Source organism: Labrus mixtus, chromosome 15, assembly GCF_963584025.1.
Source record: "Labrus mixtus chromosome 15, fLabMix1.1, whole genome shotgun sequence".
Lineage (NCBI taxonomy): Eukaryota > Metazoa > Chordata > Actinopteri > Labriformes > Labridae > Labrus > Labrus mixtus.
The window spans coordinates 23,206,115-23,222,305 of record NC_083626.1 but is presented as its reverse complement, the minus strand read 5'-3'; the positions used below and the strand labels follow the sequence as shown (position 1 = coordinate 23,222,305).

General features: G+C 39.1%; 2 protein-coding genes across 3 annotated transcripts; both read right to left on the bottom strand.

Moving 5' to 3' along the window:
* Positions 1–1,201: 1,201 nt before the first annotated feature.
* Positions 1,202–7,497, bottom strand: ythdf1 (YTH N6-methyladenosine RNA binding protein F1). The gene is made up of 6 exons (XM_061057777.1): positions 7,413–7,497; positions 6,980–7,007; positions 5,299–5,393; positions 3,579–5,210; positions 3,188–3,232; positions 1,202–2,505 (listed from the first exon to the last, which is right to left on the bottom strand). The coding sequence occupies exons 1-6, from the start codon at positions 7,440–7,442 to the stop codon at positions 2,491–2,493; spliced, it is 1,845 nt and encodes a 614-aa protein (XP_060913760.1). The 5' UTR covers positions 7,443–7,497; the 3' UTR covers positions 1,202–2,490.
* A 930-nt stretch (positions 7,498–8,427) lies between these two features.
* On the bottom strand, positions 8,428–15,259 carry nkain5 (sodium/potassium transporting ATPase interacting 5). 2 transcript variants are annotated; one of them, XM_061057778.1, is made up of 7 exons: positions 14,952–15,255; positions 13,752–13,889; positions 12,933–13,013; positions 11,075–11,272; positions 9,313–9,373; positions 9,037–9,107; positions 8,428–8,940 (listed from the first exon to the last, which is right to left on the bottom strand). In XM_061057778.1, the coding sequence occupies exons 1-6, from the start codon at positions 15,003–15,005 to the stop codon at positions 9,052–9,054; spliced, it is 588 nt and encodes a 195-aa protein (XP_060913761.1). In that variant the 5' UTR covers positions 15,006–15,255; the 3' UTR covers positions 8,428–8,940; positions 9,037–9,051. The 2 variants fall into 2 exon arrangements, with proteins under 2 accessions (XP_060913761.1, XP_060913762.1); XM_061057779.1 differs by lacking the exon at positions 9,037–9,107 and having other exon boundaries at positions 14,952–15,259.
* Between the last annotated feature and the right edge of the window lie 932 nt (positions 15,260–16,191).

Sequence of the window (16,191 nt, the reverse complement as noted above, 5' to 3'; positions counted from 1 at the left end):
TGTTTGCACATGCAGGGAGCTCACAGAGTCTGCTACCTGATGAGCTCAACTGTATGTTTGTGATACTCGAATTTCTATTTTGGTGAGACAATATATTAAAGCTGCAATTTAGTCAAGAATAAGTCATTGACAACCGGTTTACAGGGTGCAAGATGATGGCTAATGCTGAAATATCAATAAATCAAACAGGAAATTCCTTAGAAAATATTAAAGATTTTTATATTTGTGTCGTAGCCTAATTGTGATTTTCATGCAAAGAATCCAAATATCTTCACATTTCTGCTAACCCTTAAATAAATGTCCTGTTTTTCGTTACTGTATATCAAAACACACTGGATTTCATTTCACTTTTTGACTGTTGAACAGACTAAATAAGTAATACAGAGCTACCACCTTCATTCTGTCCAATTGGCATCAGTCTTTTTTTTTTCATTTCCAAACCTAATGGATGATTATTTTTTTTAAACACACAAAGTTAGATTTAGTGATTATAAAAATCCCAGTTACTTTGATAGCTGCAGTCCATAAGAGCACTTTAGTTTCCTTACAGTCTTACTAACAGCCCAAAACCAAAAGAAATTCAGTTGACTGAAAAAAACAGAAAAAACCTTCTATTGTGAAGTTTGTCCATTCTGGGCTACAGTAGAAACAAATCAATGGACTTCTAGTATGAGGTTTGCTCCCTCTGTGGATGTAGAGAGCTAAAAAAACACAATTAATCTTTTCATGTGATATAAACTAATGAAAACATACTCATGAATAATCAGTTCATTTCTTTGCCATACCTCTGCAAAGACTTCTCCAGATATTACACGTCTGACCGTCAGTACGTTTTCACTGGATCATTGGACTGAGTGCAAGATTAATGGATATTTTCTCCGATCTGAATCTAGCTCGACTGTGAATCCATTCAATACATGTTGTGATTTGTGTCGAAACGTCGCATTCTCCACAATAAGAAAAAACCAGCCACTACAGATAAGTATATCTTTAATAATGAACATGATTTAATCTAAGAATGTGGTGGTGACCTCTGGTACAATGGATATTTAATTCAGGGGTGACTTAAAACTTTTTTTGCATAAATTTTCTATATTCCAATACCAGTAATATAACTCTGATTGCTCCACAATCATACTCCCTCTCTTTTCTTTCACTCCTGCATACACACAATACAGCAAGCAATTATTTTTTTTTAGAAAGAAAGAAAGAAAATCACAAACATATACCATATAGGCTAGTCTCTGGGTTTTTCATACACTTGACAAGAAATCAGTTAAGTATAATGCTACAGTTAAACATTTTTGATGCGATCTCAAGTTAGAAATGCCGGTACATTAAAGCTTACATTGTCTGAGGATGATGTGGACAGGTTATAGCAATGAAAATGATGAGAATGTCGAGATTAAAATTGTTAATAAAGGACAAAGAAAAAAACAACAACAGACAAAGTGACAGGCCTGGCTAGAGTTTTAAAAGCAATACATGCTACATTTCCTCCAGAATACATAAACAGAGACCTCTTTTGGAACATAAAAGTTCTCGTAATGGGGGGGAAAAAAAATAGAATATTTTGTTGATTAAAACCTGAACTCATACATTAGATTTGTATTTCCATCTTTTGAAAAAGAAAGAGAGGGACCACCTTTCAGAGCGTTTTATCTCTAGACGTCTTTTCCCTGAATCTCTATCGCTGAAAAATTTTTGAGGTACAATTATGGAAGAAGAAAGAAAAAAAAAAATCATTAACACTCATGCTGAAAAGAAATGTTAAGGCTCCACTCTGGAGTGACACACATTTTCTCCACCTAAGTTTAGATCATTTGTAAGCCAGGTGACAAACTATTTCAAAATATCTTCTAACAGTTACGCTCTCTAATGTCACGATTATGTCTATGCAAACAGAAACTCTCAGCGTACACATTCTTCCACCAAAGTAAGACGCCCCTGAACATTACAAATTAAAAAGCAAATCAAAAGAGGGGCATTATAGAAGCTCTTTTTTCTTGTGATCAAGTCAAACACAACTGGCCACACACAGATAGCAGACATTTGTCAATAAAGTGTTGTTCACTCAATAAGATTAACCGATACAAGCACTTAACATTTCTCCAACACACAAACCACAAAGTGAACAGTCACCGAATATCAGCAGCATGTTGTCAAGAGATTTTTCAAAAACAGACGTGCAGATATTTGTTACTTATATTTAGTCAAGAATGCAAGTTCCAGGGGTTGCAATAAAGATTTATAAGGCTGAAAAAAAAAACTGAAAAGAAAATATATATTATTGAAGCGATTCAACCGGTGGAACGAGCTTCATCCCTGCACGCATCTTTAGACAAGAGGGAACCAGGAGCAACGTGGGTCAAAAGTTTGTCATGGGCCAAAGTCAATAAAATTAAATAGAAAAAAATATTAGTTTTCAATTTCTTCATGTCCTTGTGTTTTCCTTTTAAATCTAAATTTCCATCAACAGCCGTCTTCTTTTTACTTCTGACGATCCTGTAACAGACGAGGAATGAATGAGAATCAAGCATGTAAAGGCCAACGCTGACACGTGTTTCTCTATGACTACAACGCTTTGTAACAGATCATTAAGAAAAATCTGATTCATCAAATGGAAAGCAAGAGCACGGACAAATGATTCACTATTACATTCAACTACTTCAATGGAATTGTATCATTAAAATCTGACTATAACTGCTGTGTTGCAGTTTAACAGCGGAATGCATTTCATGATTTTTTTTCTTTTCCATACTTTATCAATCTCTTGAGGAAAATTCTGGTTTACACTCCGTAAATTGAGAGACATGCTTCTCACACGTAGGCCCAAAATAGATGCACAAACAGGACCTGTGGACATGCATTAGTGGAGTGATGTCAGAGTGGAGCTGCTACACAGGGAGCGCTTCAGAGCTGTTTGGGATTGGGTTCTCTGGAAGGTGCCCTGACACCTCTCAAGCTACCAGACCAACTTCCATATTTTAGTCCGCACTGGGACTTGAACCGGATCCCTCAAGTCCCTACAGACTGAGCTACTGCCGCCCATGTTAAAGGCTGAATAGATTATTTCATGCATGTTATTTTGCTTACATTGTCATTAATTCTCCTAATAGTATTTTCCTCTCGACCGTTCCCAATAAAGACAGAGAGAGAGAGAGAGAAAAGAGAAAACAGACTTTACCTGATCCATTCGGGACCGGCTCTGTATTGGGGCAGGTTCATAGCTCTGTTTAAAAAAAAAAAAAAAAAAAACATGCAAAGCTTTATTTAAAATTCACATTAGAAACACACATCTCACAACTCTTAAAAACACAACATTTTAATATTTCATCTGCAAGGGTGATGATGATTTTAGAATGAACGATCACTGGAGAGTTAAAGAGGAAAAATCAACATCTTACTGGGGTACATAATCTGAAATTAAAAGAAATTGATCCAGATGAATAATATTATTTCATTTAAGAATATAATTTTTGCCTCTGGTGGAAAGCTTTTTAAAAAAAAAAAAAAAAAAATTCAAACGGCCTTCTAACGTCTCCTTTAAATTAAAGAGTCATACGTATGGCTGTTACCTTTTTCACCACCTCCTCCTCCTCCTGCTTCTTCTCGTAGTGGGAGAAGTCGTCAAATATGGAGGTGGTGTGTTTGTACTGGGCGATGATCTTGAGCACCTGCTTTGCCTTTTCCAAAGGAACCTCTTGAGTGTCACGTGAGTTGGTGACTGGCTTGTTGTCATTGTTCTCTAGGCGGATGTGGCGCAGTTGACTATTTGGCACGTCCTTAACAAACAACCAGTTCACGTCAAACTTGCCTTTCCACTTGTCCTGTGCCCAAACGCCTGCGCTGGTGCCGTAGTCCACTGGCGAGCGCATTTCGGCCACGCCGCAGAAATGGCCGCTGCCGTTGACACTGTACAACAAGTAGACGGGACCTTTAGCGTTCATTGCTCTGAAGGCCGAGTCCAAACGTTTGTTGCCGTGCTCTGTGCTGCACCAGATGGAGTACTTGATGGAGCGGTGGATGTCGTCCTCGGAGTAGCTCTTGATGATGAAGACGCGGCCATTTTTCAGGTTCCAGTCAAACTCCTTAGGGTTGTAGCTGTGAGCCGCTCGCAGTTTCTCCAGCACAGGGTGGGACTCTGACCCTGGCTCTGGGGGCACACCCCCACCCCCTCCAATCCCGTTACCAACACCACACCCGTTAGAGGAGCCACTGCTGTCCAAGCTTCCGCCCCCATAGCACAAGTTTCTGTTGCGAGGGGCCACCCAGCGGGTCTGAGGTGTCGGGGCAGAGTTGTGGCTCTGGTAGGACTGTGGAGGAGGAGGTGGAGGACCCTGCATGGTCATCTGCTGCACCAGGGACTGGGCAGACTGTATGGACTGCTGAAGGGGGGGTATGAGACTGGCAGCGTGGGAGTGAAGCTGAGGCTGGTGCTGGTGGTGGTGATGGTGATGAGGCAGAGGAGGGGCCATTTTGTTAATAGTCCCTTTATTATCCCATGTGTCAATGTCCATGTTGTGTTTAATGTTGGGTGGAGGCAGACCTCCTCCAGCTATGGGTGTTCCAGGTTTGTTCTTGATCTTTTGTTGCTGCATCTTGGCAGGTTTACTAGCAATTGCAGCCCACGATGTAGGTTTTGGAGGGGGCATTCCTATTGGAGTGCCTCCGTTGCCCGTGGCAACAGCTGCAGCCACACCGCCACCGATCACAGAGCCTCCACTCTTCACACCAGAGCCACTTCCTGTCACATCCCCTCCTATTTTTAGGCCCAGCATGCCCTGCTCCAGGCTGTTCATACCTGGAGCCTTGCTCAGGGTGTCGCTATGGAAACCAGTCTGGCCATCAGGGACCAGAGTGCCTCCTAGTGAGCTCGGCGGGTAACTGTAACTCCCCCCGTAGGCCGAGCTCTGAGTCTGCTGGCCCTGAGAGCCGCTGGTGCCCCAGGTGGAGAAGGCCGGGTTCTCCGGGAAAAAGTTAAACCTGTGAGGATAGATGCTGCTGCTGAGCCCGCCCGGCTGCCCGAACACCGTGTCGTGCATGAAGTGGTGGTCGCCATTGCTGAGGGGGGCGTAGGGTGTCAGGTAGGGGATAGGCGGGTCGCCTCCAGTAGACCAAGGAGCCTCACTGAGGGGGTAAGGAAATCCAATGGAGGGGGCATAGTAGCTGGACAGGTAAGGGTCTGTCATGGACTGATAGCTGTTATTCTACAAAAAGGAAAACAAATAATATATTCTGTTAAAACTACAAGATGTAATAATAATTGATATGAAAAGACAGAAAGATGTTTCATACCTGATTAGACTGGCCGGTGAGATAAGGCTCAAAGTCATTGTCATGGACTGTATCCTTCTGGTGGAGGGAGCCATTCTGCACAGAGACTGGAAAGCCTGCAATAATATCAAACTGCTATCAACGCTGGAAATCTGACTGTTAACAAAAAACCTCAAAATATCTTTATGATGCAGTCTTAAATAATTACTCAGTATAAGTTATGATAGCAACATCCTACACCGTTTAAAAGAAAGTAAACAGATCACAAAAAGGGGTTCATGTGTGGACCACATGACTATTGTTTAAGGTTGTATAACAATTTAAAAAAAAAAAAAAGGTTTTCCTGTTTGTGTCAGAATAGTGGCCTTTTGAATTAAAGTAACCTTTAGAGCTGCTGATCTTTTGAATGTATAAGGTGTTTTCCAAAGATAAACTGTTTGACTACACAATTTTAAAAAAGCTACAAAATAAACAATTAAATGTGATGAACAAAAAATACTCAAATGTATCTACACAGTTGTAGTTTCTCTGTTGACATAAGGATCTTTATGATGCAGTCAATCAATCAATCATTTTTTATTTGCATAGCGTCAACTCATAACGTCTTCAGTCATGAAGTCTTAAATAATTACTTAGTATAAGTTGAAGATGATTGAAACATCCTACACCGGTTAACAGAAAGTAAACAGATCACAAAAAGGGGTTCAAGTGTGGAGCACAAGATTATTGTTTAAGGTTGTATAACAATTAAAAAAAGGTTTTCCTGTTTGTGTCAGAATCGTGGCCTTTTGAAATAAAGTAACCTTTCATGATCTTTTGAATGTGTAAGCTGTTTTACTACACAATTTAGTACAAAAAGCTACAAAATAAACAATTAAATGTGACGAACAAAAATACTAAAATGTATCTACAGTGTTGTAGTTTCTCTGTTGACATAAGGATCTTTATGATGCAGTCATGAAGTCTTAAATAATTACTTAGTGTAAGTTATGATAGCAACATCCTACACCTTTTAGTTATCTAAGCTGCGGTTAAAAGAAAGTAAACAGATCACAAAAAGGGTTTCAAGTGTGGACCACAAGATTATTGTTTGGGGTTGTATAACAATTAAAAAAAGGTTTTCCTGTTTGTGTCAGAATAGTGGCCTTTTGAATTAAAGTAACCTTTAGAGCTGCTGATCTTTTAAGTGTGTAAGATGTTTTACTACACAATTTAGTACAAAAAGCTACAAAATAAACAATTAAATGTGATGAACAAAAATACTCAAATGTATCTACACAGTTTTAGTTTCTCTGTTGAAGATGATAGCAACATCCTACACCGGTTAAAGGAAAGTAAACAGATCACAAAAAGGGGTTCATGTGTGGACCACATGACTATTGTTTGGGGTTGTATAACAATTAAAAAAAAAAAAGGTTTTCCTGTTTGTGTCAGAATAGTGGCCGCTGATCTTTTGAATGTGTAAGATAAACTGTTTTACTACACAATTAAAAAAAAAGCTACAAAATAAACAATTAAATGTGAGGAACAAAAAAATACTGAAATGTCTCTACAGTGTTGTAGTTTCTCTGTTGACATGAGAGCAACAACATAAAGATGTCAGATGTGTTTTGTGCTAAAAAAAAAAAGGAGTTAACAATGTTTAAGAGTGGCATCTTTATAAAAACATCTGAAGATTCAAAAAGAAAGATTTTTCTCTTACCTTTGCTTGCATCTTGTCCTTTCGATGTCTTAGTGGTCAAATTAAAGAGGGGGGGGGGGGGATGCATGTGAAAGGAGGAAAAAAAAAAAAGAAAACTTGCTTATATGTTTTTCAAAGCATCAACACTTTATCCAGGCTGCACATTAACATCTGTAAACGACGTCCTCTGATAACCTGCCGGACACATTTAAGAGATGCTGGGCGGTATGTTGTGCACATATTTCCCCCAGTCAGGTGCTTTAATGGTAGCTGTGGTCCAGGCCTTCTGTAACCAGCAGGGGCCAGTTTTCAAGCTAACCTCCTCTCAGTTTGCTAACTAGCTGACTAGCTGCTGCTGCTGCTGCTGCTGGTGGTGGTGATGCACACACCGCACATCTCGCCTCACCGTGGAAATTAAAAAAAAAAAACCCGAGCTTTTCTTGTGGCTGCTTACCTGAGGGTCAATGCTAGCGGCAGACATCATTCATCCAGCAGGTGTTGTGTCAGTCTGAAGCCCTGACAAGCCGTACAGTGTGTGATGTGTGCAGCAGCAGCTCCGTTGTGTGGACAGGCTAATAGCTGGAGAAGCTGCTCCTCTGCTAACACTTAAACACAGTTAGCTGACGCCGTTAACCGGGGTCTCTGCTCGGCGCGGGTAGTTCGCTCGTCGTAGCCCTGCTGGCGCTCCGCACTGTCCTGTCGACATTAATCCAGCTGGGGCTTCAATCCGCTCCGACCCCCTCTCCGTTATATTAAAATCCAACCAGCCTCGGTGGCCCTGCTCATTTGCCCCAATGGCAGTTTCATCCGGGGTTCTGGCGGGCGGAAATGACGTCTGTGACGCAAACGACGCATTAAAAAAAAAAAAAAAAAAAAGTAGCAGCATTTTGTCACATTCCCGTTTTACTCGTTCACATTTTTTTTTTCATTATTTAGCATTTGAAAACAAAAAAAAACTTTTAAAAAGTGCTTTTAAAAAACTCTATAAAGTTTGTACCTGTATGGATTTATCTTTTTTTTTGTTTTATTTATGGACATTTCTATTGCGGACAGCTTGGATGTAGCACTAACACATTGATGATGTACGATGATATGTGTGCTGTTTGTGTTCTTGGCACAGGGTTTAGATGAACTATTTGTAATATGTGTACCTCCTCTCTGGTTGTGTGTGTGTGTGTGTGTGTGTGTGTGTGTGTGTGTGTGTGTGTGTGTGTGTGTGTGTGTGTGTGTTTGTTTGTTGGGGGGGGGGGGGTTATGTCCATGGATTGGGTTGTGGGTTTTCACTCCTGTTTGTATTGTGATGTCATCAAAATAATAAAATAATAAAATAAAAAAACTCTAAAAAGCGTATTATCTTAAAATCAACACATTCATGAGAGTAATGTAAAAACAACATTTAGCATTCACCCGTCAATTAACTTCAACGTTTCAATTATAAAGAACTGTTCGCAACCCTCCATGACAAGAAGTATTGTAGATGAGCTTTATTCAACGTAATCATAGCACACATTACACCAGTTGGGATGGTTACATTTTCTAATTGAAATTACAATATTTCAATAATTTATACATTTTACAAAACATAAAAAGTTCCTACTTTCTATCACTTCCTTTTCATACTCCAGTGCTTATTATGTAGTGGTTACTTATCTCTTACATAAACAAGTGTATACAAACTCACAGACAAACACAGAGAGGTAGATTTTTAGTATGCAATGCTTAAAAACTGGTAGGCTATTAAGTATAAGGCATAGCCTACACTTTCAACACAGTGATAATCTGGAAAACTCCCTACTCGACTCGTGCCGTTGCGTACAGTGTGTGCACAGTGTAGTTCCACATCTGGGGACTGATGTTTTATTGACAACCCAGACCAAAGCAGCCAAACAATGACAGTCCTCAAGACAAAAAGCTGTCTCCGCTTCTGCAGGGCTCCTTCTCCACTTGTCCTCAACTGCTTTACTTTTGTCGTTACTTATAATCTAAGAAAAAAAATGCAGAAAAAATTGTAAGATACTGAAGTAAGAAGATGGATGGGTGCCAAAGAGATATATCAGCAATCATGTCACTGAACCTACCTGCAGTTCTTCACACTAGAAGAACAACTGAGAGGGTTTGGATGGATGATGAAATTCACCAATGAAATTAACTACAATGAGCAAGAAATAACATAAATAAATAAACAAGTTAAAGCAAATAAAAAAAGCAAACAGAAAATGTAAATGTCGCGTTGTCATAAATGTATCTTTTAATGGGATGTAATACATGCAATGTTGTAAAAATGGATAAAAGATGCAAACTAAATACATTTTTTTCCGTACAGTGTTTCCATTATTGATCAGCATCATACTCACAGCTGTCTTCTTCATCTGAGGAAGTGCTGACGATGTAGCAGGCGTAAACAAAGCCCAGGAGCTGTAGAGATGAACACAAACATGTCTAAATGTTCATCTCTTGTAGTGAAACAGTTTGTTCTTTGTCGTGTCTTCTATGTTATAAAAGCTTGTTTGTCACAAAGCATACTGAGGAAACAATTAATCAACACATCACATCAAAGATTGATCAGGATATTTATATATAATGACATGTGCTTATAAATAAACTTTCTATTCTATATGACATGGAAAAGCACAGGTGTAAATATTAAATAAATGATAGCTTAGTGCCATTTAGTTGTTTGATTCATATTTTTAGTAAAACCTGTGTAGGTCTATGTTTTGTGTCTGCAGATCTATAAATCTCATATTTGCAATGAGAGGAAAACTTGATGTATTCCTTTATAATACAAGTGAAATGATCTATAGCCAAGTCAAGCATCAGATTGATATCACAGGCTATTTGGCCTTTTATCCTGTTTTGTTTTTGTGAGTACTTTTTTAGAACATGTACTTATGTATGTGTTGATCTGTGTGATGAGCTGAATGTTATAAAGTGTGGATAGACAAACCTCAGGCCTACAGAACGAGTTCATCTGCATATAAAGGATGTTTAAACACGCTGATTCCACTTGAGATGCTTTTTAACATCTGAAGGAAGATTAGCTTCAATAAATAACAAGGAGCATTCACTTTACTACCATCGGGGTTTGGTTCAATAATGCTGTGCCGTTTTTAAATGTTCCAGGCCTGTTGCTGTTGCTAAGCAACAGTCCTTTCGGGAGTGGGCAGATGTAATATTAAAACAATATTAGATGGTTAATATGCCTCTCAGTGAAGGTTTTTTTTAAGCATTAATGAGTCGTTTCTTTGTCCTTCTGACTTGTTTTAGGTCACTGAATTTAAACAGACATGTAACAAAGTACATTTACTCAAACACTGAAGTCTGAGGTATTTGTTCTGGTACGTCAAGCAATGTTACATTTCAGAGGGAGATTTTGTACTTTCTGTTTGTTTGTGTTTAGCTGACAGCTTCAGTTACTTTACAAAAACAGATTTTTACAGACAAAACATCAGAAGAAGTTTTTTTTTTTTAAATGGTATATTTTATAAGTTCAGCTGAAACTGAAATCAATTGTTATCCAAATCAACAATCATCGAAGTCATTGTTATAAACATTTTCTGATTTGACCGTCAGTCATTTTAATAAATGATCAAACAGTTTATATAGAGCGAACCTGAGGAGGCCACAATGTGAAACGTGTTGTTATTCCAACGTATTAAAAAGCCTTCAACTTTAAAGTCTATGTGAACAATCCTGTTGTGCGCTGTTGTGTACTGTGATCTTGAGAGCTGTCTGTTCCTGCTCTAGCTGCGCACTGGACCAGGAGGACAGCTGTGCAAAGAGCACCCATCGATCCTCAAGTTTAGTTTGGAGTTTTTATGAATTCATTTTGGTTTACATTTGAATCTTTAATTTCCTTATGATACTCACATACTCTAGCTTCAATGTGTTCTTAAGTTTTGTCTTAATGCCGCTGTTTCAGTCCGTGCTGCTTCTGCCAAAGAGCTGCTCAAACTCCCTTTTGTTGTTATTTTGTTGTTGTTTTTATGACAAAAGCAACATTCAGCAACATTCTCAATGCAGACCTTTGACGTGTTCCCTGTTTTCTGTACAGCGTGGTGTAAGTATAAAATATAACAGAGATTAAGTCTGACACCCAGCAGTGACGAGACTCACAGAAACGAGGAGCTGGACGATGCAGTGCACGATTTCGATGTATTGGTACTCTAACCAGCAGCTCAGCACCGTGCTCAGCTCCGGGTTCTGCTGGTTCTGCCACCCAGCGGAGGGAAGACTCTCGCTCTCACAGCCCGGCCCGTTGTCCCTCCACCATGAGCGATGTGAAGATACTCCCAGGGTGAGTATGTCGCTGTCCTGCACGGACAAAACAGGCAGAATAAATGTGGTGTCAGCTATTAAGATACTCCTGCTTTAATGGATTATATGCAGCAGAGAGTATCAATTCACAGCTATAAAAAGATGGAGGAGAAATCGGATCTGCAACAAGGATCGGGTGTAGTGTAAACATGATATGGTTAAGCACGTGCCTCGCGTTTGTCAGAGGCTCCTACTGATGAATATATCTTTTTAACAAGACAAACATTTATCTAATTTCATTTAATATGTTTTTTATTTCTATTTTTTTTATCATCACCAGCTCTGTGTGAAGCGGTCTTTAATGATATGGAGATCTAATGCTTTACTGCAGTTATGAATGATGTGATGGAGTCCAGATACCGGTAATAACAGACAAAGCTGGAAAACAGAGAGACGGTAGGAGAAGAGAATTCATTCTAAATTGTTATAAACGTATATGTGAGACCATTTTATATTTACATGGAGCGCAAACACAACATAAGATAATAGAAAAACATATCGCACAGCTGAATGACAACAAACTTTGAATTATTAGAAATGTTACTCACATTCTTTAAAGCATACCTCTGTCATTAAACAACTTATCTTATCTGATTTTTAAAGCATCATTTCAACAGAGATACTTCTATAAATTCTCTTCTCTACCATTCATAATGTTTACATTTTTTAAATCATTCACAGTAATATGATGCTCCTGTCATAAACAACCATCAGTAAAAAGATCTCACATCTTCTGGATTCAGTCTGCGAGGCCTTTTGATTCCAGTGACCTCCTGTCCGCTCGTGTCATTCAATTCAAATGTACAAACTGGTCTTTTGAGTTTCTCACTTTAGATCATTACAAAACAAACCAGATAAAGAACGCAGCTGATCCGAGTTGATAAGATGTTTTAAAACTATTTCCTCAGGAAGCTTTTCAGTTAAACGTTTGTCAGCCTGGGGAGCGCCGGTGCCCAAGTGGTTCGTGTGTGCGCCCCATGTACAGAGGCTGTGGTCCTCGAGGCGGCAGGCCCAGGTTCGGATCCATGGCTCTTTTTCCTGCATGTCTTCCCCCACTATGTCTGTCCCTGATTTCTGACTCTTATCTACTGTCCGGTCTCTACGTGTAAGCCCAAAAATAAATAACTGTACATAACTTTTTATTTACTGCTGCCTTCCCATTAGTTCAACCACTTCTTCAAATCTACTTTGGTTGAATTAGTTTGATGTAAGTTCTGATCACATTTTAAATTGATCTTGTACTTGTTTATGTTTTGTATTGAAAGTCTTATTTTAGTTTAATGTCACATTTCTATAGCTCTGTTTTTGACTCTGTGAAGCACTGTGGATAGCTCTGAGTGGTTCTTTATGAATAAACTCACCTTGTCTTAAAACAAGTATTTTAATTATAGGCTGATGACGAAAAAGGTTGTTTTCATAAAGCTTAGAATAAACAATGTTTGCATTTGTACTGGATTTATAAAGACATACCTCCATTCAAAATACTAGAACTGATAAAATGGGATTATTATGTTAACTGAGAGATGAAAAAGCATGTGTGACGTCATGCCACTAAACATTTAGTGTGTTAGACTAGAAGATGTGAACCCTGTGTTTAAGGAGCAGAGGATGTGTGGGCCTTTAATTACCCGACACTAAACGTCACCATTAGACTCACCTTTGAAAGCCCTCCCAGATCCAGGTAGAGACAGCTCACAAAGACATTCCAGCCGACCCACAACATCGTCCACAGCAGGTACTGAGAAACGAAAGCAAAGAACTCTGAACACAGTCATGGTGATCCAAAGAGCATGTGTCAACTGGGTGCTCTAATTTATTGTATACAACATGAACGTTTTCTCAGTGACATCACTCAAAGGTTTCTGAAGGAGACTTTTGAAGCCCAAAGATTGCCATGTGGGAAATGCTATCTCACGCTAACTTTTGGTCAACCTAACAACAGGCAAAGACTTAGTGCTGAGGCGGCCACACCCCTTATTATGCGTAACTCTTTTAACAAATAAAGAAATGACTATTGAGACTAGATTTGGTTTTTGAACTAGGTAATAAACATGTTTGTTTCTGTAGTCAAAATGGGCGTTTTAAAATGGATGAAAACATCCGGGGTTTATGCAGCATGCCTCAAGTGGACACTTGAGGAATTGCAGATTTTTGCGCTGTGCAAGCATTGGATTCATTTTTCAACATTGGAGATTGCCGCTTGGTGTTAGGAAATTTACTTCAATTAGCTGCACTTTACGACAGCGGCATCAATTTGGCAAAGCATGACAAAGAACGGGAGCAGAGATATCCATCCTGATCTGATGGATGAACACAAATTATATATCAATATAGGATAAAGATGAAATACGATGAAATACTAAAAATCTAAAAATCAAAAGTAAAGACTTGTAACTACAAAAATATTCAAATGAGGCACATTATGCTAAAATAAACCTGATAGTCTCTCTGGCTGTAACACAGACAGTTTCCTTACCATAACAACATAACGTGTTCTGTACTGGATGACCCCAAACAGGCCGAGGATGACCATGATGATGTGGAAGAAGTTGATCATGATGGGAGCCCATTGGTAGCCGAGGAAGTCAAACACCTGCCGCTCCAGCGCTGTGATCTGTAGAGAAGGAAGCAGAATTTCAAAAACCTAGGCAGAAATCATGAATTATAAAATGATGTGAAATGAAATGAGTGCGTCGCTGTGGCTTGCTTTGCGTCCCAAAAGTTTGTATTCTTCATTTCTTATAAGTTGTCAAGGCAACTGAGCCATGGGGGACAAAGCATGCTGGGTAGCGCAGACAGACTGGTGGCTCTAATGTTGTGTCCTTTGAGGTCAAAGCTCCGGTCTGTCATGATGGGGGGGCAGGGTGGGAAACACAGAGGAGGAAGAGGACAAAGTGGCTGCAGCCCTTCATTGTGGTGGTTATAGTGGTGGGCGGTCACTGCTTTTTATTAGCACTTCCAACTGCAGTAAACTTGCTATTAACATGCTAGAAGACAAAAAAGGTTTAAAATACTACAAATATTTTCCGTATCACTTTATACTCTCATGGCTTTGTCTATTAAATGTGAAGAATGACCGTCATTACATCCCAGAGTCCACGATGACACCATCTGATGTTTGTTTGGTCTGTTTTTAATAATCCAAAACCCCAAAACATTCAGTTTCCTCAGATGAAACGTAAAGGAAACATCTGAGAATTTACATTTGAGAAGCTGAAATAAGGTAAATGTTATCGTTTGAGCTTAAAAATAAACATCAAACAATTACCTTAAATGTTTACTTTATGTTAATATTAATAGTTAAGGGCACTCATCTTCTGTTTCGTTTGTGTTTTATTCCAGTTTGAAGTTATTACGAGACAGTAATGTGTCACCTGCCTTTATGATAACAGTGTGAGTGGAAGGTCGTCAAATAAAACACCAAAGTTGAACAGAAATTCAAGTTGGTTTATATTTCATTATTACAGCCTGTTGTGAAACATTATGTTTTAGATTGTTATAGATAAAAAGAAAACTTGATGCAAAAAGTATAACAATAACTTTTATAACAAATCAGTAAACAAGGTTTTCTCTGGTGTTAGATTAGGGTTTTGTAATGTGCTCTCTTAGAGATCTGAAAACAGCATGTGTTTATCAGTTAGCATCATGAATGAGTATGAGAAAAAAAACATCTTACCAACTGCACACAGCACAGGAGGATCAGCATGCATCGTGCCGAGCAGCAGCCCATCTTCTCCTCTCTGGCTCTGATGATGATGATGATGATGATGAAGAGGAGGATGAGGGTGAAGATAACAACAGTTCAGAGATCTGACTTTAAAAGAAAAATCGCTCAAACACAAGGGAAAACCCTGCGAAGCTTTGGGTCCATTGCCAGACGTGAGAGGAAACGCAAAGTGCACTTCACCTCATGAGGAAAACACGTATGCTGCCCCTGCTGCTGCGTGGAAACTACGTAGAGGGGGGGAGGGGAGGCTGTATGAGGGGCGATCAGTGCCACGACGAGCTGAAGAGGGGGAACCCCCGAGGGACATCATCAGGCTCTGGGATCTGCCTGCTGAGATGGTATTTTAACATGTGGTTCAATTGTTAAGCCACCAGGTGAACAATCCGTGATTTCAGAGTTCAAATTTGGTTGAAAATGTTGAAATTAGGTTTTAATGTCTGTAACCTAATTTGAACATAAAGCTGCAACATCACTGTTTGTTTTAAATTATACTTTTCTAATGTTCACTGAGCTTTTCTTCATTTGTGTCACATGCACTTTTCTGAATAAATATTTACAACATGCTTTAAAAGTATATAATGAAACACTTTAAGGAAGTACAGCTTCAAATTATTTTATTTTATTCTTCCTAATTTTAGTTATCTAAAGTATGTCTTTGTAGCAGAGTTTTCCACATAAAGAGCACTTGAAGTAGATTAATCAAGAATGTATAAACATAAAGTCTCATGTAATGATACCTTAAAGCGACATAGTGTATGAATTTGGTAAGGTGTGTTTTTGGCGCCTACCGAAGGTCTCTGAGTGCAACTGCACTGTTGTAAAACATGGTTCAGTTATGGCTCCCCATCACAGACAACACGTTGAGACAGGCAGATTGCTGGTGTTGAAACTTAAGACAGTCCAAAACGTGACAAAGAAAGCCTGTTTTACGGACAACTTTTGGCGTGAATTTTATTTTTTTAAGTTGTATTTAAGCCTGAGACATAACTTGGGTCCTTTGACTTTCTGCACCCGGTAATCTGCAGGGATAGACGCACAATTACACAAGTAGCCTCAGCCATCAAACAGTGTCGAGATCCAGTTGCAGAATCGATACGTTTTAAGGTGTAAATGATGGCAGAGATTCGTTAAGGAGTTCATGTTTTCAGGATCTCAAAGATCATCACACTCCAATCTTTGGACAAGATTT

What these genes read in the sequence shown, in the direction of transcription:
- nkain5 (XM_061057778.1), bottom strand. Translation starts at nt 15,005, where the DNA reads ATGGGCTGCTGCTCGGCACGATGCATGCTGATCCTCCTGTGCTGTGTG. An exon ending in GAACACGTTATGTTGTTATG is followed by an intron (nt 13,014 to 13,751) that starts GTAAGGAAACTG and finishes TTCGTTTCTCAG; the next exon opens with TACCTGCTGTGGACGATGTT. An exon ending in CTCAGATGAAGAAGACAGCT is followed by an intron (nt 9,108 to 9,312) that starts GTGAGTATGATG and finishes TGCTCATTGTAG; the next exon opens with TTAATTTCATTGGTGAATTT.
- ythdf1 (XM_061057777.1), bottom strand. Translation starts at nt 7,442, where the DNA reads ATGATGTCTGCCGCTAGCATTGACCCTCAG. An exon ending in AGGACAAGATGCAAGCAAAG is followed by an intron (nt 5,394 to 6,979) that starts GTAAGAGAAAAA and finishes ATATTATTGCAG; the next exon opens with GCTTTCCAGTCTCTGTGCAG. An exon ending in AGGAGGAGGTGGTGAAAAAG is followed by an intron (nt 3,233 to 3,578) that starts GTAACAGCCATA and finishes TTTTTTAAACAG; the next exon opens with AGCTATGAACCTGCCCCAAT.